Source organism: Magallana gigas, chromosome 9 (genome assembly GCF_963853765.1).
Source record: "Magallana gigas chromosome 9, xbMagGiga1.1, whole genome shotgun sequence".
NCBI classification, from domain to species: domain Eukaryota; kingdom Metazoa; phylum Mollusca; class Bivalvia; order Ostreida; family Ostreidae; genus Magallana; species Magallana gigas.
This window is the reverse complement of record NC_088861.1, coordinates 30,404,861-30,427,260: the sequence shown is the minus strand read 5'-3', so window position 1 is coordinate 30,427,260 and position 22,400 is coordinate 30,404,861. Positions and strand designations below refer to the sequence as shown.

The 22,400-nt window shown below is 33.6% G+C and overlaps 1 protein-coding gene across 27 annotated transcripts in view; it reads left to right on the top strand.

Annotated features, from left to right (window-relative positions):
• Positions 1-22,400, top strand: part of LOC105343324 (uncharacterized) — an 80,485-nt gene that overhangs the window by 13,724 nt on the left and 44,361 nt on the right. For 19 of the 27 annotated variants that reach the window (XM_066071341.1, XM_066071333.1, XM_066071335.1 and 16 more), the window contains 29 exons: positions 94-248; positions 512-637; positions 1,704-1,826; positions 3,021-3,132; positions 3,457-3,742; positions 4,116-4,228; positions 4,859-4,963; positions 5,828-6,120; positions 6,427-6,602; positions 6,841-7,324; positions 7,542-7,673; positions 8,183-8,206; positions 8,918-9,027; positions 9,157-9,613; positions 9,927-10,126; positions 10,589-10,784; positions 12,917-12,991; positions 13,315-13,389; positions 14,103-14,234; positions 14,731-14,865; positions 15,268-15,369; positions 15,639-15,764; positions 15,927-16,038; positions 16,559-16,630; positions 18,861-19,156; positions 19,554-19,691; positions 20,069-20,295; positions 20,687-20,883; positions 22,194-22,220. In XM_066071341.1, coding sequence (XP_065927413.1) covers positions 94-248; positions 512-637; positions 1,704-1,826; positions 3,021-3,132; positions 3,457-3,742; positions 4,116-4,228; positions 4,859-4,963; positions 5,828-6,120; positions 6,427-6,602; positions 6,841-7,324; positions 7,542-7,673; positions 8,183-8,206; positions 8,918-9,027; positions 9,157-9,613; positions 9,927-10,126; positions 10,589-10,784; positions 12,917-12,991; positions 13,315-13,389; positions 14,103-14,234; positions 14,731-14,865; positions 15,268-15,369; positions 15,639-15,764; positions 15,927-16,038; positions 16,559-16,630; positions 18,861-19,156; positions 19,554-19,691; positions 20,069-20,295; positions 20,687-20,883; positions 22,194-22,220 — 4,806 coding nt within the window. Of the gene's footprint in view, positions 1-93; positions 249-511; positions 638-1,703; positions 1,827-3,020; positions 3,133-3,456; positions 3,743-4,115; positions 4,229-4,858; positions 4,964-5,827; positions 6,121-6,426; positions 6,603-6,840; positions 7,325-7,541; positions 7,674-8,182; positions 8,207-8,917; positions 9,028-9,156; positions 9,614-9,926; positions 10,127-10,588; positions 10,785-12,916; positions 12,992-13,314; positions 13,390-14,102; positions 14,235-14,730; positions 14,866-15,267; positions 15,370-15,638; positions 15,765-15,926; positions 16,039-16,558; positions 16,631-17,680; positions 17,720-18,860; positions 19,157-19,553; positions 19,692-20,068; positions 20,296-20,686; positions 20,884-22,193; positions 22,221-22,400 lie in introns of all 27 variants that reach the window. The other 8 variants (XM_066071352.1, XM_066071337.1, XM_066071354.1 and 5 more) reach the window with 6 other exon arrangements.

The window sequence follows — 22,400 nt, the reverse complement described above, 5'->3', positions numbered from 1 at the left end:
CTCATGAAACTTAAGAATAAGTTGACCATTTTGCTAAAATTGACAACCTACAGTTTTAATTGATTCTTATTTTACTCCCATGTTTCATTATAGATGCCTTCCTGCATCAGATCCACTCAGCCACACAGAAGCTGAAGACGATGGAGGCACGCGTAGCGGAGATAATGGAGAAACAAGTCTTCTCCACACTGGACGACATCAGCAACTTCTACTTGTTTGACATAGATGAAGCTTTTGCTAGGACCTGGGTAAAATTTTCAATATATTCTTGAACTTACATAGAATACGGTTTAAAGACCAAAATAGTGTTATGGAATTTGATCATTTTATTTTCTCACTTTCATGCTCGAAAATATTTGAGTAATGTGTAGATTTAAGTGAAGTTGGAGGAAAAAAAGTAAACTTTTGAAACCAGCAAATTAAACTTTAATTTTGGTTATTGTTTGTTTCTTATAAAAGTTGATTTAAAATTTTATTTATTTAAAAGAAATAATATAATTTATGATTTTAGCCTCCAGAGGAGTTCCGAGAAGTGATGCTACGAAGCACACAGGACAGATCGCGTCAGTTACAGGAAATGGTGAAGACGGTGGCGGACGGACTACAGAAAGTGGCCAACACGCTGGCACTCAGAAAGGTGGGCGGGGTCATGTTGTTTGATTAGATTGAAGATTGGCGTGCATAAAAGTAAAACTAGACATACGTTTATAGCATGATAGATATTCCTAATGAAATTTGAAAATTGATATTGTAGATAATTTCAGCAGAGAGAATCGCTATAATTAGACAAGACGTGTTTCTCTTTGATTGATGTACTGATAGCTCAGCTGTGTCTGCTGAATTATTAAAGCCTAGTTTACAATACCATAGAAATTTATATTTTGATAATTACATGACTGTAGCTTTTGAATAAACTATTGAATGGAAATCTAAATAACAATTGTAATTTTTATTCAAAGGTTCCAGTAATAGTACTTTGATGCCCAAGCAGAATTTTATGAATTAAAGTTAAAACATGCAATTTTAACAAAAAAAGTATTATATATAAGATTTTTTTTTATCAAAGTTGTTCAATTTTTTCCATCCAATATAGTAATGATAATGTATGTAGTAGAAGTGACTTTTTGCCACAATTTGAATTTATACATTATCAGTATAGTTGTCAAGAAAAATTACAATGCATAACTATTGGATTATAGCAAAAAAACATGTAGTAATAGATTAAAAAATTAGGTTCAATACAAATGATTAAGTATTGTCAGTGATACACATCCTGCACCATTCCAACTAATATACCATTGATTTGATGTTGTGTACATTCATGTAAAATAACCTCTGATATCCATGTGAGAACCTGATACATATGGGATATCTATATGATAACATGTGATATCCATATGGTAATCTGTGATATCCATATGATAATTGGTGATATCCATATGATAACATGTGATATCCATATGGTAATCTGTGATATCCATATGATAATTGGTGATCTCCATAATTATGATTATCTTTGATATCCATGTGATATAGATATGATCTTCGATATCCAGATGATGATCTGTGATATCCATATGATAATCTGTTATATCCATGTGATATCCATATGATGATATGTGATATCAATATGTGCTAACCTCATTTTGCCTCCATCTAACCGACTGTGACCACAAAGCTGCAATCTGTGACCCACTTTTCAGGAGTACGATCTCACATCCGCGCAGGGAGAAATTCACTCCAAGCTAATCCACTACAAGCGGCGCCCCACCATCAGGGAACCACTGCCACGCCCATCCTCCACACCGGCCCTCATGCCAAACATGGTCACTATAACACACATTGCTGCTGCATGATTTGAATTTGGCTTTTTTTATAACCGTTTTTCCAAATAACACCAACAAATATATATATATTGTAGAAATGCCAGTTAATGACAATGTGTATTTTTAATCAATTGTCCTGATTTTTTTTTTCCTCTTTTTTTTTTGCAAATCTGTTTTGCATGATTGGAAAGAAATGTGTTACAGCTGTTTGGCAATTTTAATTATTTTTTGTGGCTTCAAATGAAAAATTATCATTACATTTTTGGCAACAAAAATCAAAACCATTACCCCTGAAAAAAAATTTGTTTAAGGTTCAATTTCAGTTGTTAGTTCTTTTTCCATATACATTTGTCAATGTTAATTTTAAGACTGGCATTTATTTCTCCTCCTAACATAATACTAATTACTAGTCATCAAAAATATAAGCCATTGCATTGTACAAAAAATGCTCATGATATCTTATGTATTTATTTTAACAAATCTCAACCTTAATCATACGTTCATTGAAATACAGCAAGATTTATACACTTTGAGATGCAATGGCTTATAAATTTATTGGTATGATTCTTTGTTTTCCATTAAGTGATCTTTGAATTTCCAGTCTGCCTGTTCCATTGTCTGATCAGTTCCACATGGCACCCCTTGATTAAATGGTGATGGCCTACCACATTCTTTAATAGGTGTCTTGTGATGAATTTGACCCATTCACATTTTTCATTCATACTTGCATATCATTGTGTATAATATGGTTTTTTTTTTCTCTGATTAGAACAGCTCGTAGAAAGTGTGTCATCTGGTTGTTGGGATATTCTTATTGTATTTCATCTTAAGATTACAATATAATCTTGCTCACTTTTCGTGAATGTTTTGAAGCACAAACATGATATGATTTGAAGTTTTAACAGGTCTTTTTTGTAAACTTTCATATGTGAATTTCTGCATGTCATTGAATGTTTATTCATTCTGAAAGTTTTATCTTTTGATTTTCATATCCTTTTATTTTTCAACACTTGGCATCATGTAAATATTGAGTGATATGCATTTTAATTAAAACTATTTCTTTGATAGTTTACCTGTCCTGCAATTTGAGAAAGGAGTGTTAATAATTTAACAGAAATTTTGGACCAACTTTTAAAAAGCCATCACCATTTGGAAATTTCGTGCGGGTAATAATGAATTATTTACCTGTTACAGAGCGAGCATCATGGGAAATCAAAGAAGATGGCGCTGATGATGGATGAAGAAGAGGTTGCCCGTGAGAGACAGAAAGCTGCAGAGGAAGAACACTACGTGGCCGAACTCATTGGTAAGGTCAACTAGAGTTAAGGAGGCTCTATAGTGTGTAACATCAGAATAGAAAAAATTTTACCTCCAATTACTGAAGAGTTTTAAGTGATTTGGATTTCAGTTTAGACTATACTCATTGGTAAGGTCACCTAACATTAAGGAGGATCTGTGATAGATAACTTCAAAATAGGCCAATGTTACCTTCAACTATTAAAGAGCTTTAAGTGATATTATTTTTAGAGACCATTGATCATTAAATCATCCTGAAGGGTTATAAAAAACAAAGGCATCTTGTGAGTTTAAGAAATGGAACAGACAGTCATGGTTTCATTTTGTTTTGTAGCTCACTACAAGGATGAAGTGTACGATGCAGTCCTGACCGCCACCTATAAATCGTTAGCAGCTCTAGCGGAGTCGTCCGGATGTGAAGGTGATGTAATCCGAGCCATAAGCTCCATGTCCAATGCCTCCAACGACTACCAGGGGACGCCAAGATCTCCTAGAATGCAGTCCGCTCACAGCCGAGTGTCGTCTGCCTTGTCGGAGAAGTCGCGGCCCCAGACGAGTCTGTCGCAGCTGTCGAACATGACATGGACGACAGAGAGGACCAATGAAGTCACCTATCTACAGTGAGTGACGGCCGAGAATTTAGATCACTTTTTTTTCAAAATTTACAAAAATAGGAAGGAATTTAGGAAGTGATTAGGAAGTGAATTAATTTTAGGGGGAATTTTTTTTTTTACACGGGTCTTACTGCATAGAGGAGATCAATATAGAGATTTTATTTTTATGAATTGCTAAATTGGTCAATTCTGTTTATCATAATGATTTCTTATTAAGACTGACTATAGTTACTGTGATACATAATCTTGATTCTCATTACATATAATTATATGACAATATCAATCAGTAGTTGTAATGGACAAATCAAGGTAAAGCTCAGTCTGTAATTTCTTTAGCGCATAAAATAGTACTTTTAAGATGTACATGTTGTATTTGTAGGTTTGATGTGGAAGTGGGATTCAACATTCCCAACATCACCCTGCAACCTTCTCTAGATGTGGCACAGATGGCAATAGCAGACGTCGCGAACGCCATACTGGAGTCAACCAGAAGTAAGATTTCACTTCAAAATTCTTGAAATTCTCTAAAATAATTAAGACTCAAAATGAAAATGTTGTTAGGAGGTGAACCCTTTATGATACTGTCTGACCCTTTTTTTTTTGTGAAACCATGTATTTATATTTAAATCAAGCTATTGCTGGATAATTTCATACAATACCTTCATCTCCAAAAGCTATTGCTTTGTTAAGATTAATGATATAAAAGCGCAGTTTTTAAAATCGGGGAGTTTGTAGGTACAGCAAAAATAGACCAACTACAGTAAAACATGGTTATAGCGAACACGCTTATAATGAATTGACGCTTACAGCGAAGTGATTTTCATTCCCCATGACTGAATTATGTATACTTGACGAATATATCGAATTACGCTTATAGCGAAGGAAAATCTCCGTTCCCTGGCACTTCGTTATAAGCATGTTTTACTGTAACATGAGTTAAGGAAAGATATTTAGTTTTGAAGTGGATGAGTTATAAAAAAAGACAGTGTCAAAATTAACAATTGAAAACAAAAAAAGATTGGACATCAGAATGTAGTAGGAATAGACAGTGAGATAGATTTCCAGTGTTGCTGATTACAGAGGTTGCACTGTACATTAATTTGATCTCTCTTCCTATGACAGACATTGACTGGCTGTCTCTGTATGGACCAGAGAACTTCTACGGCTCCATCTCTCAGGACGAGAACGTCCAGGAAATGACCAGTCAAGTCGCCGCCATTGTTCAAGGTAAGAGCAGATTCAAAGCCATTCTTCATGCAAGGTACCATTTTTGTTATCTTCATTTTTCACTCCACATTGTATATTTTCATATGTTAACTGTCAACTTCATTTAAATGTTAAATTAATATTAATTGTCATTTGGGGATAACCTTATGTACCATTAACCTTCTTGTGTCTAGTACATGTATATTATTGTAGCTCTGCTTGATGTACAACACATTTGGATCTTTTAAATAATCATGCTTTAAAGCAAACTTGTATTAAAACACATTGTAGGAGCATCTCTTTTTAAAGATTTAAGGAATTAATATTATCTGATATAATTTAAGATTTTGTTTAAAACTCATTGACAAATCTTGAAAAAATATCAGTGTTAAAATTTGTAATCTATTTTTGAAGGAGGAATTACCTCTTTTTTCAAAGGTAATGGCGGGTAGAAATGCATGATAAATGGAATTGAAATGATTTTGTATAATTTGAGTGACTGTAGAAGTGAACATGATGCATAATTAACTTCAAAACAAAACCTTTTGCATGCCAATGACCCAATGCCTGCAGAATGTCACAAATTAAATGCTTCAACAAGTCAGAGTCTTTTGGATCATAAAGTAACATCTAGTTTAGATATTATGATTTTTGCATGAACAAGATTTTTGCCTATTGAAACATTTCCCATGAAAGAATACAGGTTTTGCAATGCCACTTTCCCTAATGGCTTCAGATTATGGTATAATTTGAAAATTCTGCTGTGTGCTTAACAATTTTTCGAATACAGATTTTAAATTTTCAGATTTTAATGATATTAAATTAACAGATTTAAAAATTAGGAAATGAGGAAAATATATTTTACAATGTGTTTGAATTTTTCAGAACTGGAATCCACAGTGAACAAGCACCTGTTCCACTTCAGTTACTACAACTTCCTGTGGAAAGACGATCTCCATGGCAACTTCAAGGAATTCATCATGGGAGATCCTGGGATGTTCAACATAAAGAAGGAAGTGGAACGCTTCCTTTACATAGAGAAGAAAGTCCTAGGCATTCCTAAAGTCCTTCCTGTAGGCTGCATTTGTCTAAGGACTGATCCTATCAAGGATGCACTGCATGGATTTGCCATGGCTTGGAAGATCCAGTTTGCATCAGTTCTGCATGAAGAAGCCAAGGTATGAATCTAAAAATTTTGTAGAGTTTTTAGTCCTTGATTACAGTGTAATAATACTTCGCTCAAAATCCTTTCATAAGATGTACAAAAAAAACTAAATACATGACATCAGAGTAAAATCTTATTGATACAGTCAAACATTGTTATCTCAAATTAATGAGTCAGAGAGGAAACTCCAAGATATTGACAATCCGCGATAATTGGCAACCACAAATGTACGGTAAATGATTTCTCAGTATTTGTTTCTTTCTTATTGTGATACATAATGTACTGTTTTTAACTTTCTTCCAATCTTTTACAATCCTAGAAAAAACTGGACTCCGCAGTGTTGTACAGGTCAAATGTCCGTAACAGGCTAGAACTCCACGTCCAGTCACTGGATCAGCTAAACAGTGCCCTCCAACTGCTGGAGGAACTTCGCGACATGGAGAACAAGATCGACGGCATCTATCTCCCCATAGAGACGATGTATGAGAAACTCAGGTAAGGCTCAACTTAACTCAATAGAGACCATGCATCAGAAACTCAGGTAGGGCTAGTGCTCAGCTCAACTTACTAGATAGAGACTATGTTTTAGGAACTTAATTAAGTCCTAACTTGTCTCACTAGATTGAGACTATGTATGAGAAAATCAGGTATGGCTCAACTCATTTCTCTACGGATTACTCGGAGTACCTCATAACATGGACAACAAGATTAAGGAATCTATTTACTTTTACAGGGAGTTTGAACTAAGGCTTCCAAGAAATGAAGTGGAAGAAGTGGATCAGCTCCGCGACAAGTGGGTGGAACTGATGGATTTAGCGGATCAAGTCCGCGAAAACCTCCTGAAGGAACGGCGGGGAGCTTTCGAACAAGAACTTGACAAAAACGTCAAGGCTTTCGTGGTAGAAGTGATGGAGTTCAGGAACGCTTTCGATTCCCAGGGACCTAATACCCCTAACACTCCACCAGCAAAGGCTGTAGCTAGTCTGCAAGAGTTTCAACAAAAATACAAACTGTACGATTCAAAACGCAATACACTGGTGTCTGTTTCTAAGCTTTTTGGCATAGTGTGTAAACCTTTTCCAGAACTGGATAAAACCGGTGAAGAACTGGATCTGCTCAGTCAGTTGTATGGACTGTTCCAAAAGTTCATCCGATTTGATACCAGATTTAGAGACACCCTGTGGGCTGATGTTGATCTGGATGCTGCATTTGTTGAGGTAATGTAAATGACAGAATTAATTATGTATAAATTTATGCAAAGTTTTATAAAATTCATTCTTTTTCTAAGAACAATTTCAGCCATATACCAGATGTACAATTGAATCCCATTAACAGTACATTTTATTTAAGAAATCAAAAATTTTATTCAGGTTAAAAATTAAGGCTTTCCTTATATTATGACATAGGTTTTATAAAATCAAAATATTTGAATAGGTGGAAGGATATTGGGATGAGTGTCTGGCTCTTCCAAGTAAACTCAAGGACTGGGACGCATATCATGATCTCAAAACCTCGCTACAGAATTACCTGGAGGTATTCCCACTGCTGAGGAAACTCAACTCAAAGGTAACCATAGCAACCATATCAAGTGGAGATAACTCATGTCGGGATCACTGCATTTCAATATTATCTCCCCTGCTATATACTTTTTACATGCTCCTTTTCTTCAACAGATTGCATGCTTCTTATATATTTTTTAAAAATCCTCATTAAAAATGAGTTATATATACTTAAAAAAAAAATATTAATTGCATCTGCATGTTTATTTAGAATTATTAAAAAAAACAATGTTAATTTTCCTATTTTATTATTTTGCTATTTAATATTTCAGATTGATTTAACTAATTTTGAAGAACATATATAATTATATAGTTTATTTGACTTGATCATAACTTTTAAAAGCAATATCATTCTGCATCCTTCTATTTTTGCATCTCTCACTAATTCCTGAAAAAATATATACCCTACTCACTTTCCATTAAGATTTTTTAACTGTCAGTGAGTTATCATTTTTTCATCCCTTTGCATTGATTTTCACTCAATCCCTTGTTTATTTCTGCACCGCTTACATCCAGGGAAGTGTTAAATACCACATACCAGTAAGTTACCCGTCTATTTGTCCATCTGTCTATCTGTAGAGAATTTGTATGGTTTTTTTTATCTGTATGCATGCCAGTTAACGAATACTGCAAACGACAACATTTTTAGACCAGTAAAAAATTGTTGCATAAGATTAATTTTTGTTATATTATTGATATAAAATTAGAAAAAGATGAAAGATGAATAGTAAAAAATTTTCACATGATTTTGTGAAAGTTATGAATATCAGGTCTTTACTCACTAATTTTTGATCCTGCAGGAAATTCGGCATGCTGCAATTTATTCAATATGTGTATTAAACTCTGGTAGCTTGATTAATATTTAAATTAGCTTTTTCTTAAAAGGTGTACAATTAAGCAATACAAATTTGATAGACTAATGCAAGGAACAAATGTGTCTTAAAACCTATTTATTGTTGTGTACTGAATACATGTATTAACTTGCATGTCTAAGTTTGAAAAACATTTAACTCTCGAAGGTGTACTACATGTTTAATGGTGTGAGAATGTGTGTTTACATATTTTGTACAAAATATGCTATAACAACTAGTTGGAACCAAATGGTGTATTATAATAGCTGTTGTTTATTTCTTTTCCAATTATTAGATTAATATTTTAAAATCTCTAAAATTGTTCACAGCAGTAGTTCATCCTAGCTTTATTTTGACTTTTCTTGACAGCTGGAACACATTTGGGTTTTTCTGTTTTCAGGAAATTCGTAACCGCCATTGGTTGGACGTGATGAATGTGACCGGAGTGAAGTTCCAGCTGGAGGCCAACGTGTTCAAACTGTCCCACTTACTGGACATAGGACTCATCAAGTAATTAGATTAATTAGTTGTCAAACTCATATACTTATAAATAGATAATTAATTAATGAATTGTTTATATTTTATAGAATTTATTCCGATGATTTTCAAATTTAAACTAAAAAACAAAAATACTTTTAGACACAAAGCAGACATCGAAGAAATCTGCCTGAGTGCGAGTCGAGAACTCGAGCTCGAGATAAAACAGCGAGTGACAGAGGATGAGTGGAACGAGCAGATGTTGACCTTTGAGCACTACAAGAACCGCGGCCCTATGTTCTTGGACAAAGTCTCCACTGAGCGATTGTTGGAACAGCTGGAGGATGCCCAGGCTCTTCTGGCAAGCATGCTCACCTCCAAGTACATTGCCCCCCTGCGGGACGATACGGCCCTGTGGGCCAAAAAACTGAAGGACGTTACGGAGGTTCTGGAGTTGTGGTTGCAGGTTCAGGATTTGTGGCAGTATCTGGAGGCAGTGTTCAGTAATTCAGTCACCGCGAAGGAACTCCAGCTAGAGGCCAAGCGGTTTGCCCGGACCGACAAGAGCTGGACCAAGATGATGAAGACTACCTACTTTGAGATGAGGGGAGTTCTCCAGGTACAAAAAAACTGTTAAAGCTAAGATGATTGTCATTTTGAAATGAGGGGAAATAGAGGTAGGAAAATACAGTTTTAAATTAAGTAAAGATTTCCAGACCTGTACATATTTTTATGTAAAGGGGATGTTCTCAAGGTATGAAAATATTTTGACTATAAAGCTGTAAATTCACTCTTTAATATGATTACAAAGACTAGAACAAGATATTAATTGAAAAAAATCAATATTTTGTAAATTTATTGAAACTTAATTTTTTCATTTGAATTAGAATATCAGTTGAACCTGTTCCTGACACTGCTTGTTTTTGTTACAGTGTTGTACCGGTGATGAGGTCCCCAAGGTGAACCTTCTCCGTAACATGCAGCAGGAGCTAGAGATCTGCTTCAAGTCTCTGATGGAGTACCTGGACAACAAGAGGAGGGCCTTCCCAAGGTTCTACTTCGTGTCCGACCCGGTCCTGCTGGCCATGCTCAGCAGACCAAATGACCTCGAGTCTGTCAGACCTCACCTCAAGTAAGTGTTATGAGGACCTCAAGTCTGTCAGACCCCACCTCAAGTTACACTTAGGAACTCAACTCAAGAATATTAGGTACATGAAACGGAGGACCTCAAATACGTAGTGATGCGTGTAGGACCTTAAGTTGTTCACACCTTAACTCAATTAAGTGTTCTGATCATTTATAGATAAGGATTTCAAATTTGATATGTTGAGATAGTGTTTTGATAAAGATAACCATGCATTCACACCTATAAGTAATAAGACATTGGTTCTGTTGGGGTTCACTACAAGTTGATATGGCTTCAGATCAAATATAAATCATAGGACCTCAATTAAATCATAGGACCTCAATTTTTGTAAGACCTTACTTCATATGAATGGTAACAACTTACTCTGCTTTTGAAAATGCCTTGACATTAAGCTTTTACTGAAACCTCAAACATAGAAAACTTAGTACAGTTGTCATTCTATTTCAGGTCCATCTTCAGTGCCATCTATGATGTGAAGTTGGAGGAAGCTGACACCGGTCCAGATGAGCCGACGGATGAGATTGGATTTGCCCAGTCACGGACAGGAACCCAGTCCCGAGGGAACAGGTCAACCAGCGTCATGTCCCCGGGGCTCCGCAGCAACACCCCGCCCAAGATCGACAAACGCCTCACAGAAATCTATGTAAGTGTTGTTTATTAATGGAATATACTGTATCATGTACACTTGGTTTGAAAATGGTCATCTAAATGAGATTTTCATTCCTACACATATCTATTCATTCTGAATATCTGTGAAAAAAAAATTTGATGCTTGCCTTCAAAATAATCATTTAAATGAGATTTTCATTTATTCATCTCTACATGTATGCTTCCATACCCCAGTATATCAGTTCATATATTCTTCATTCTACATAACTGAGAATTATCCTTGTTTTCATTGCACATATAATCCAGAGCAATTTTTTTGATCAAGCATATCAATTTACAGAATATTTAGACTACATGTATATATATTATACCTTGTATTTCAATGCTATATTATGATATTCAATTTCTGTCTACCTATATATTATGCTATAGATTCCAGTAAGTACTATTATATAGTTTGAGTTGATCTAGTTGCAAGTAGTTGGTCTATCTTTCAGGGTAATTAATTGCTACATGTACATTGTAGATAAACTTTAGACACCTGATAAATATCTGAATAGGATCGCTTCATATTTAATTTTGAGATTAAGTTAAGAAAAGGTAAAGGATTTTTAAGTTTAATAGAAAATATGTAGTGATCCGTCAGATTCTGCATTTGAACAACTGTTTTAATAAATTATTTCAAATTTCCATTGCACATTTAAGCTTTTTTATTTAATATCAATTTGAATGTTACCATGCACACATCGTGTTGTAGAATGTTTGACTTATCATCACTGTTTAAACAAATATTATATCACCACTATTAGAAAACTACCAGTAGTTATAATTGTCAGCACTCAAATTCTCTGTCAATCTCAGCGACTCTTTTAACAGCGCAACCTTTGTTTTCTTGACCCAGATTCAGGTCTTAGAAAAGTATAGGGAATGTGTCAATGAAAATATCTGTCAATCTTTGTGTTTGGTAGACCCCTGAACCGGTTATAAAAAGAGTATAAAAAATTGTCCGTATAAAGACTCTGCATCAATCTCTGAAACTCTTACCTTTGTTTGCTAGACCTCTGAGCCAGGTCATAGAAAAGTATAATTGGGAATGGTCAGCGCTCAAACTTTATAGTTAAATTGCAGCACTCAAATTCATCTGTCTCTGAAACTATTACCATGCTGTGTTTGCTAGACCCCCGAGCCAGGTCGTAGAACATCTACGGTGGTGGGTGAGGATGTGAGGCGGTACAACCTGACCCCTCGCCCCAGGGCCGCCTCTGTCCCCCTCAGGCTCCACTCGAGTCAGGGGTCGTACTGGAGTGAGCTAGCCTTGTCCCCCAGTCTACTGGGAGTAAGTCAGAACCCTAGGGGCAGGGGCCAATTTATTCATTAACGCTGAGGCTTCATTATATATATAGATATAGATATTATATCATACATATTTGTGTGTTTACATTTAGGGGGCAATGATAAAGTGCGATCAAAGTTGTATATATCCATGTATTATTGTATATTACATATCTACCAAGTAACCAGCAATAGGGAATTTACGATTTTTCTTAGCAAATTCGTATATTAACTGGGGCAATTGAAATAATATTAGATTAATATGCTTTTATTAAATGATGAGGATGAAAATATATATCATGGTACATTTATGTGTGGCTGTTAATAGAATAATTATATGTTGATATCTAATCTAGACATTATAAAAATAATTATAGAATGTGTGAATATAATGTACTATAAAAATTGGCACAAAAATTTAAAATATGTCATTTAATGATGCAATTTGATATTTTGTTTTTATTCTCCCATCAGGAACATGTACTTTACAGTAATGGAAACCTGATTGGAGAATAAGAAAGTCTGATAATTTAGAGAAAATAAATAAATTCTTATCACATATTCTAATTCAAAATGAAATCTGGTAAGAATACTAGTACAAATATTATAGAGCTGTTTTTAGTATCAGTCTATGATGCCTGATCAGAATTTTTAAATTACAGTTCTCTGTTTCCAACAAACTTATTTTTTCTCAGCTGGCCTTGATATATTATATTTGCCCCTTTGAAAATAGATATATGATTTTCTCTCTCTCTCTCTCTCTCTCTCTCTCTCTCTCTCTCTCTCTCTCTGAATGGACATTCATGTATTAATTTCATTGTGAAACTTTATAAGGATGACCCAAAATCAAAACAAAAAGCAGAAGAGGAAGGTCCACTTGACAAACACAAATTCCCAAAATCCCAGAAGGTACCTCAACAATGCAGGAAAAAAATATGGTTAAATTTTTCAAAAACTTACTTTTTTCAATTTAAATTAAATTGTTGTTTCTAATTTTTGAAAAATTATAAAGCTTTTTTTTTTTTATCTTTTTTTATTTAATGTAATCCTTGAAATATCATTAAAAAATATGATAAGGTTGTATGAAAAAAACTAATTATGCAAAAATTAAGAAGGAATTGAAAATTTACGTAATATTGTTCAGTTTGTAAGATATTAAAAAAAAATTAGCAGCTGAACTTCAACTCTTTATTGCAATAATACTTAAATTTGTAAAAATTCATAATTGCCAGCAGGAAAAGGAAGCCTTAAAAAAGCGACTCAGGTCCAAGATATCAGGATTAAGGGGAGCTAACTGCTCTCAATTCGTAAGAACCTACACTGCATTGTTTCATACAGTTGTACAATATTTTGATTTTTCTGTTGTGACTTTGTGTTCATTATCAGGGAGTTTCAAAGTTCAGAGTTGATTTGTTGGAATTTGCACTTTGACTTTTTTGGGGGATCAGTTCTAAGATATTAATTATCAGATGCATGGTGATCAACAAAGTCATGTTGTTGAGACTTTGGTTTAAAAAAAATGGCATTTTTGATAAAGTTTTTAAAAATTGGTTACGTAATTGTTTTCAGCACCTGGTTATAGATGTGTATATTTGTAGAGAATGTGTGTTATGTGTTGGTATTACAAGTATATACATGTGTATAATTACAATGTACATAAATATATGCATGTTTCAATTTCAGATTGATATCGATTTTTATTATGCTTTCCAAAAATCTAAATTTCAATTCAGATCAAAGTTCAAATTTAAATTTTGTTTTAAATATACTGTATGATATTGTTCGTATGCAATATTTTGCATGTTTGTTACTTACATGGTTTTTTTTTTCAAATACATGAATGTTTATACATTGTTTCAATGCATAAAATTCACTGCTTTTCTATGTATAAATTTCATAATATGTTTAAAAAGAAATTTCACCGATATCAAATTAATTTTCAAACATGTATTCAGATAAAAAAAGATTTCATTGAAATTTAAAATATTTGTCATTGACCTTTGAACTGACCTAATTACAGAGCGTGAACCCCAGTGCTATGGCTCATGGCCCCGCCTACCTGCCGTCAGAGGGAATCATCAAGGACGTTGTCATTAGAGACGCAGTGTCCGTCTCAAGTTCCGATGGAGAAATGATTTTCCTGCATGAAAAGGTAAGGCTTTATTTATTCGTTAGTGTCATAGATAGGATAAAAAACTTTTTTCTCTGAGATATATATTGAATTTTGCATGTATGGATGATGTAATGTGTATCAATGAATGTAATGTTTTCCGTTCCATAGTCACCCAACACAAAATTTTATTTAGAAATTATATTTATTTGTCAATGCTTTTTGATAATCAATGAAATAAACCTTATCTTGTTAAAAAATTACAAAATCATGATAATTTTAAAACTCTTATTATTCAACATTTTCAAGAATCCTATGTATTATTAATTAGATAATCGTTATTAATCGTTATTAATTGAGATGGGGTAATGGAATGGAGTATCAGTAAAAATGGCAAAATAATGAGTAAATTCAGTTACTTGATGTTTATGAATTGTTAATCTATGCATGATAAGAATATTTCAATAAATAGAGTGGTTTTAAAGATGGATATTTACCTGTAATTTTACCTGGCGATTTTTTGTGTGTTAATTATCAGGTGTGTCTGAATGAGGGTGTAGAGGTGTGGTTACAGAGACTGAGGGACTCGGTCGCCAAGACACTGCGAGAACTCGGCATCAACATCATTCAGGACTGTAACAATGGCGTCATGATGGATGAGTGGGCCTACAAGGTAAACAGTCTTAGATCATAATTAATTAATCAATTCTTATATTAAAAAATATGGGAGTGATTTTTGTAGGCAAAAAAAGGGGGGATATGGGGGGGGGGGATACATGTATTTTGATGCCAAAAATCTTTACCAAAAAGGTCCCACTGGTTATTTTTAATTAAATTAATTTATTGGGATTGTTGCAGTGAAAAGCTGTTCCGAATAAAAAGTTTGTTATTTTTTTTAGAAAGCAGTTTTCGGTGTTAAAATGGATAATGTAAAAATCACAGCAATTTTGAGTTTTGAACTCCAATGTCAAGTTGGACTTTGAAATGGATAAAACAGGTTCTAGTTTATGGAACACTTAATCACTTGGTACGGAAAGCATTGGTTCTTAACTTTCTTTTCTTTTGTTCTCTGTAGTACCCAGCACAAGTGTGTAGGATAGGCATGCTGTATTACTGGACGAGAGAGTGCGACCAAGGTATCGGGGAACTCAAGTACGACCGCAAGGCTCTGCAGCAGGTAGCCTAACATCTATTTAACGTTTCTGTGTTCATTCTAAGATGATGTTGCTCTGAAATTCTGCATCATGTACAAAATGCAGATCCCTTTATTTTTATCTATGATATTAATTGATAACTAATTTTTTTTGAAATGTTGCTCTGAGGTTTTTGCATCATATACAAATTGCAATTCATTTAATATCTATCTAAAGAACAATCTATGTCTTGTATAAAATGCAACTGCAATTACAAGAATTATGTATCGAACACTGTTGTTACTATTTTTAGAACACGCTGAAGAAGTACCAGGCATCCACTGCCAAACTGACCACTGTGCTGACCAAGGGGGCGTGGCGGACTCTGGAGGAACCCATGCTGCCCCTCCACAAGGCTCGGCTTGAGTCCATGATTGCAGTATGTTCTGTTAATGCTTGGTTACTGAATACCGTACAGTTAAACATTTTTTAAATGAACACAATGAATGCAAGCTAAAAGCTCATCATTGTGTGCAAAAGCTGAACTCAAAAAACTGGATTTTTTTTTTTAAGTTCTGTATTTTTCTCACAATTCTTGCAGCAATCTCTCTATCTGAGAGACATTCTGGAGAACATGTGCAACAGGAAATCCCTCAGAGAGACCACAGACTTTGAATGGAGGAGATGTATACGTTGTTACTTCCATCCTGTGGGTACGGCACCAAATTTTGAAAATTTGTTAATGTTTAAAATTATCAATTTTTTAAAATAAATTTGAGGGTCTGTGATTAAGTTCTTGGTATCTCTGTATTTTAAAGACATTAGAGTAAACTGAGTTTAAAAAAAAAGTCAATGACAAGTTTATTATATAAATAAAATTAGCATTTAATAAATTTTGCATTTTAAAACTAATGATTGATGCTTTGTTAGTGTTCTTAATTTGTACATTTGATAATAAACATTATTATGATGAAATTTTTAACAAAGCAATATTATAAAAATGTTAATGTGCAAAAAGAAAACGGATAAAAGGGGGATGAAATTAGTTTCATCAAGTTTATCTTGGAAAGAAAATATGATGAACTAAATATGCAACAAAAAAAAAACTAAAACTAAAAAATATCAATTGTTTGCATGTATCAAGTAACTTCTAATTTTAATAATAAACTAACAGGCAATTTATATGATTGAAATCAAGCTTTGTTTGACTTGTTAATTTGTATGTTTAATTAGCTAACGATGAGAATGTTGATACGGAGTCAGTCGATATTAAAACGGAGGCCAGTCTAAGTGACCTCTCGATACGTAAGAATTCTTTATACAGCTGAAATAAGAAATCGGTGTTGGGCTATATATATATTTTTTTATTTTTTATTTCTTAGCTTTTAATGATCACCAGTTTTATATAGTTCCTCCTGCTGTTCTATTTAAATGATATTTTTATTCTTTACCAGTCTATCAAACATTTAATCCACTTTCTGTAATGTTTTTGAAATGCAATTCACCATTCTTTTTAAAAATAATTTTTATAAAAATTTGATTTTACATTATTTTTTGTTAATTCATACTATTTTTAGATATGATTTGCATTCTCTGAAAAAATGCATATGATATAAAATCTAATCTCCTTTCTACAAAAATTAATATCTATATAAGATATTCATGTATCTGAACTTTTGACCCCTTCAACATTTGTACATATATGGATACCTTTCAAAAGCTTTGGCCCTTTGCAGTCTTTTATTGCTTTTGTCTTGGATTGGGTGGAGTTTAAATTGAAATAAGTGCTGAGGTTATGGGCACCTTCAAAAAATTTTAAAAATGAACTTTGAGGATTTAATATCAATTTGCTGTTATGACCATAATTTCATATAGTGGTCCCAATGCCCACATTGCTGATTTTCTTTAATATTGCATAAAATTAGCATATTAAACTCATTGATGTAAATAGTTGCATGGCTCCATGAAATTATTGCTAAGGATATTCGTTGCCATGGTAATGGAAACTAAAGACCAAAAATTGACGAAACTCAGTTTTTTTAAAAGTAAAATGATAATAGAAAGTAAAATGGCAAGAATTGCAAGCAATGAAAATTAAAATATAAAAATCTAAAAAAAAAAAGAATAACTTTGCACAATTTTATGATTGTATTTCTTAAAAAATAATCTAGTAAGAACAAAATAGTTTGCACTTCATTGTATTTTAATACTATAGGTAAATAGAGAAAGTTAAGAACTGAGTTTAAGGGATAACATATCAAAAAATAACTTCAAGGGTTTGTCTCAAAAGTGATTTTGCAATCATTTATATTTATCAGACTTAAAATGGCTGCAATTGCTTTATGATTTTCACAGCGTCCCCAGGAAAACAAAACACCCGTACAAGTCTCTGTGGTAAACATTGATCTGTTTGTGTTTCATCCATTCGTTAATTATTATCATGAATTGTTTGGCTAATTAGATTGATCCTTGACCTCAAAGAAAAAAATTATTAAATTTTTCTTGTTAAGTTCACCTTAATTTTGTTTATAAATTTTATGCATGCATGAATCCAATATTGATTTTTCCTAATTTTTCACTTTTTCATGATCGAGATATAACAATTAATCTCCATTAACTGTATACAGTTTTAACTATCACAAGTCTATTCATTTAAATAAATGATTGTTGCCAGTCAGCAACTTAAATTTTTGCATTTTATTTTTTGTTTTATCAGTTTTAAATTTTTGTTTTATGTTTATATTGTGTTTATTAGCTGCGTGAACATATTTTTTTGACATTTGTTTGGCATCTATTATCTTAACTTTATATGTGATGTACGTGCCATTGTGTTTATTTGCTTTCAAATTGTCAGAAAAAGATGAAACTCTTTGTTTATTATTTCAATGTGTTTTGCAGTGACAGCTAGTATTTATAATTCATAATATTTGCTATTTTATAACAACAAAGCTATACTTATAAGTATTTTACTATGAAGCCACAGTCTAACTTTCATAAAATTCAAATCAACTTGAAAGATGAAAGTTCTTGTAAAAATTGATTGGAAAACAAGGTTTTAAGTTTTGCAGAAACTGAAACCTGACGCAGCAATCAACTAATGTTTGATTAACACAATGCTTTCTTAATTTTCAAACTTGTGTTATACAATTCATGTATCTGCTTACAATTTTCCCCATCTACATCCATTTTTAACAACTATATTGTATATAACAATTTACCACTTGCATAACAATATCTTAGACAGGACAGTTTTGTCTTTGCTAAATCTCATATGTGTTTCAACATCCCAGATCAGAGTAAAAAAAGTTAAAAGTGACAATTATTTTATTTTATCAAGTCAATGCAATGCATTAAAACTTAAAGCTCAATTATTAATTTATGCTGTGGTACTGATGCTTTTTAACTCTTAACTAAAAAAAAATCTGCAAAATTGTGTGCTAATTTGATTAAAAAAAAAAAAAAAGCATGCAAGTGCTTAAACTTTTTTTGTCTTTATTAGATCGTTAATAAATTCTGATATTAATATCCTTTACAGAAGACAAATATGAACCCCTGATATGGATACTAGACACGCCTTATATTTATGGCAACGAGTTTTACGGAACGAACGCTGGAGTGGCCTTGACCCCGGTCACCGAGCGCTGCTTCCTGACCATGTCCCAGGCCCTCAACAACTACCAGGGCAGCTGTGTGTCCGGCCCTGTGGGGGTGGGAAAGACAGAGACTGTGAAGGGGCTGGCCACGGTGCTGGGACATTACATTGGGACGTTCCAGTGTTCCACCGAGTCAGACACTAGCGCTATGGGGAAAATCGTACAAGGAACCGCCATGGTATGTACTGTCGTGTTAAGGAAACCTTTATACTAATTTTGAAGCCTTTTAAGATATACTGGTACTGTATTCTTTGGAAATAATAAAGGGTACATGGAGGCATGGTACATTTTGTGTTGATTGAGTTGTACTGTTCAGAAATCAAGAGCATATACTTAAAATATCTAGTAGGTTTTTCGTAGGTACAGTCTTAGATAATTTGCTGACATAGTCAGATATGCTATATATAATATGTTTTGGCTTGACAGTACATAAAGCATAGCCCCCTATTGAAATTTGAGTCCTTCTACATGTTTTGAGAAAACTTTTGAATCAATTTTTTTTAAATAGAACAGATCCTTGATATTTAATTTATTTGTTAGATAAAAGTGCACATTTCTCTTTAACACTTCATTAGGATGGCTGCTGGTGCTGTTTTGACGAGGTACAGAGTCTGAACAAACAGGCCATGTCTACATTACTGGACCAAATGACAGCGGTCATCACAGCCCTCCGCTCCAGACACCCCTACGCTACCCTCAGCGACGGGCAGGAGGTCAGTAAAGTGTTTTATTCAATACTGTATTCTATTTCACTCTTTGTCGATATCACTTGTTGAATAAGTTTTGGTTTATTGCAAAAGGCCCCTTTCATAATTTATGTCACTGCGGATAAAATTGAACTCTTAACTACCAATATGAAGATTCAATTTAAACTTTCAAATAAACATGAACATTTTTTATTTTTTTCATTCTTCAACAGCTTATTTATTCCTAGATTTTTGTATTTAAGTTTTTAATAAAAGTAGTGTAACATGTATGTCTTCCTATGTTTACAAAGTTAACCTTATTACTCTCAGGAATAGGAAACAGCTTTGTTATAAATCTTTTCAAAATGTTGACAGATATTCCACATCATACTGGGCTTTTTCAGATCTCCATCAAGAAAACATTTGCCGTCCACATGACCTACAACAAGGAGACGGCCCCTCCCGGCTGTAGTCTCCCCATCGACGTCAGATCACTGTTCCGCATGGTCTCCCTCGTCAAGCCTGACTTCAGCCTCATTCTGAAGGCTAAGTGTGCCGCCATGGGATTCAGGGCTCCAGCAGTACTCGGGGCCCGTCTCAAAGCTCTAACAGAACTAGCCAGGGATGAGCTGTAAGTTTGTATTTTGGCATGAGAGGGTAAAAAAAAGGGGGGGGGGGGCTTTAGGGGGTATTTTTTGGTTATTGAGAAAATTATCAACTTGGACACAAATTTGGAGATAATATGTAAAGGGTTGATTTGAGAGAGAAGACTTAATTTGCTTGTTATAGAGTGAGAATTAAGAATATGAAATAGAGAGAATGAGACATTTAAAAAAATCAATAGCAGTTAAATAAATTAAATGAGCCAAAGTCATAATTTTGGAGTAGGCAAAATGGGAAGGGCCTATTTGGATGAGTGTTTCATTTTCTTAATGCTAAGGATATAAACTTTTAAAAAAAAAATTAAGTATTCTGTATGTTTGAAAATCAATTATGAACTTTTATAAAATTTCCCTTATCAGGCCCCCTGAGTGTCACCACCACTTCAGTGTAGCCACACTGGTGGGGGTTTTGAAGAGAGCCACTCAGAAGAGGAAGTTCATCAGGGACGAGAAGACGGTCGACCGTCTGGAGGCCAAAGACAGGGAAACCTCCCGGTCTGACAGCCAGGCCTCTGAGGCCCCATCCAAAATAGCCAACCCGCAGCAGAGTGTCACAGGTGAGCTAAAATTGGGCTATTTAAAGATCTTATGTAATCATATTGCAGGAGAGAGCTGTTTGGTTAAGAAATTGATTTGAAAGGTTTACCTTGCTCTACTTTGCTATTTTGATTATCAGGAAGACAAATTAATGAATTTTTTTTTAGATCTGATACATTTTCTTTTGTGAATACTCTCTCAACTGTGCAGTATTTTTTAATATCAGTACATGTTAAGGCTTTAATTTGATATCTGTCCTTCATAGTTCAATATTTGGAAACTATGGGGGAATAAAAATGATCTCATTTATAAATTTCTTCAAATTTCAAAATTAAATCAGTTTTGTCTGGTAATAATATTAATTAATATCAGATCTCTATAATTATAAATCATGCTAAAATGAAACATTCATTGTTGTTTTACTTTACCTTTAAGAATGATAAAAAAATTTCACAATTTTCACCACTAACATTATTCACCGTCAAATACCATAAGAAAAGTTTTTCTGATATAGTGCAAAAGCATTCAGATTGGTATTGTCTTAGAAAGCTAAGTTGACAAGCTATACATGTATATGTTACAAAGTCACTGTTTGTAGGGGTACTTCTCGGTACTTATCCAGTAATGCCATTTCACATTGGCAGACATCTTAGTGGTGAGGGAAAAAAATGGATTCTTCATTTGGGGTTTTGAAATTTTCAAAAAAAAGTTTTTACGATTATTTTTGTTATTAAATAATGAAGTGCATGGTTGTATTTTCAAGAGATTACCATGTAGTTCATGATTGTTTTAAATTAATATGTTGATTTCAATTGTTATCTTTCATTAAATATTTCTGTTATCAGTTAGAACTGTTCCAAAAGTTTATTACATACTGTATACAGGAAAATATTCGCCCTTAATTTACTTTTGCCCTTTTTGGCCTCATCAGAGGGGGAAATTGAGATTGGGCGAACTCCAATGTCTCAAATTATCTATTTAAAAACACAATTGTGTCTGCATGAGCGAATTTGAGATGGGATGAAACTGTTTGCAAGTGTAGACGGGCGAAAATTACACTGGGCGAAAATAACTTTGTATACAGTAATTATTCTGAACCAAATTGTTTTAAGGTTTAGCTGCAATATTATAACCTTTCCAATTTTTTTTTCATCTACTGATTCATCCCCCCCCCCCAAAAAAAAAAAATAATGGGGGAAGGGAGAGAGGGCTCCTTTATTGAAGCTAAATCAAAAATTCACAAAAACTGTCTCATCATTGAATGCCATATATAGCTACTAACACAATCTGTTGAAGTAAACTTTTATACTTTTCTGATTTATTACCACAGTTCAACAATACTTTGCCTCTTTTAATGGTAAGATACTTAGCTTAGCTCACAGGCAGATGCTAGCAGGTGTTGAAGATTTCTAATCTCTAGTCAGTTCGGCAGTTGCTTTCCTGGTTGTATTTATTTTCTCTTTACAAAGAAAGGAAAGCATCTAAATATTTATCTTAGAAAATGGGAGTTTTTGACTTAATTTATTAAATCTAATCC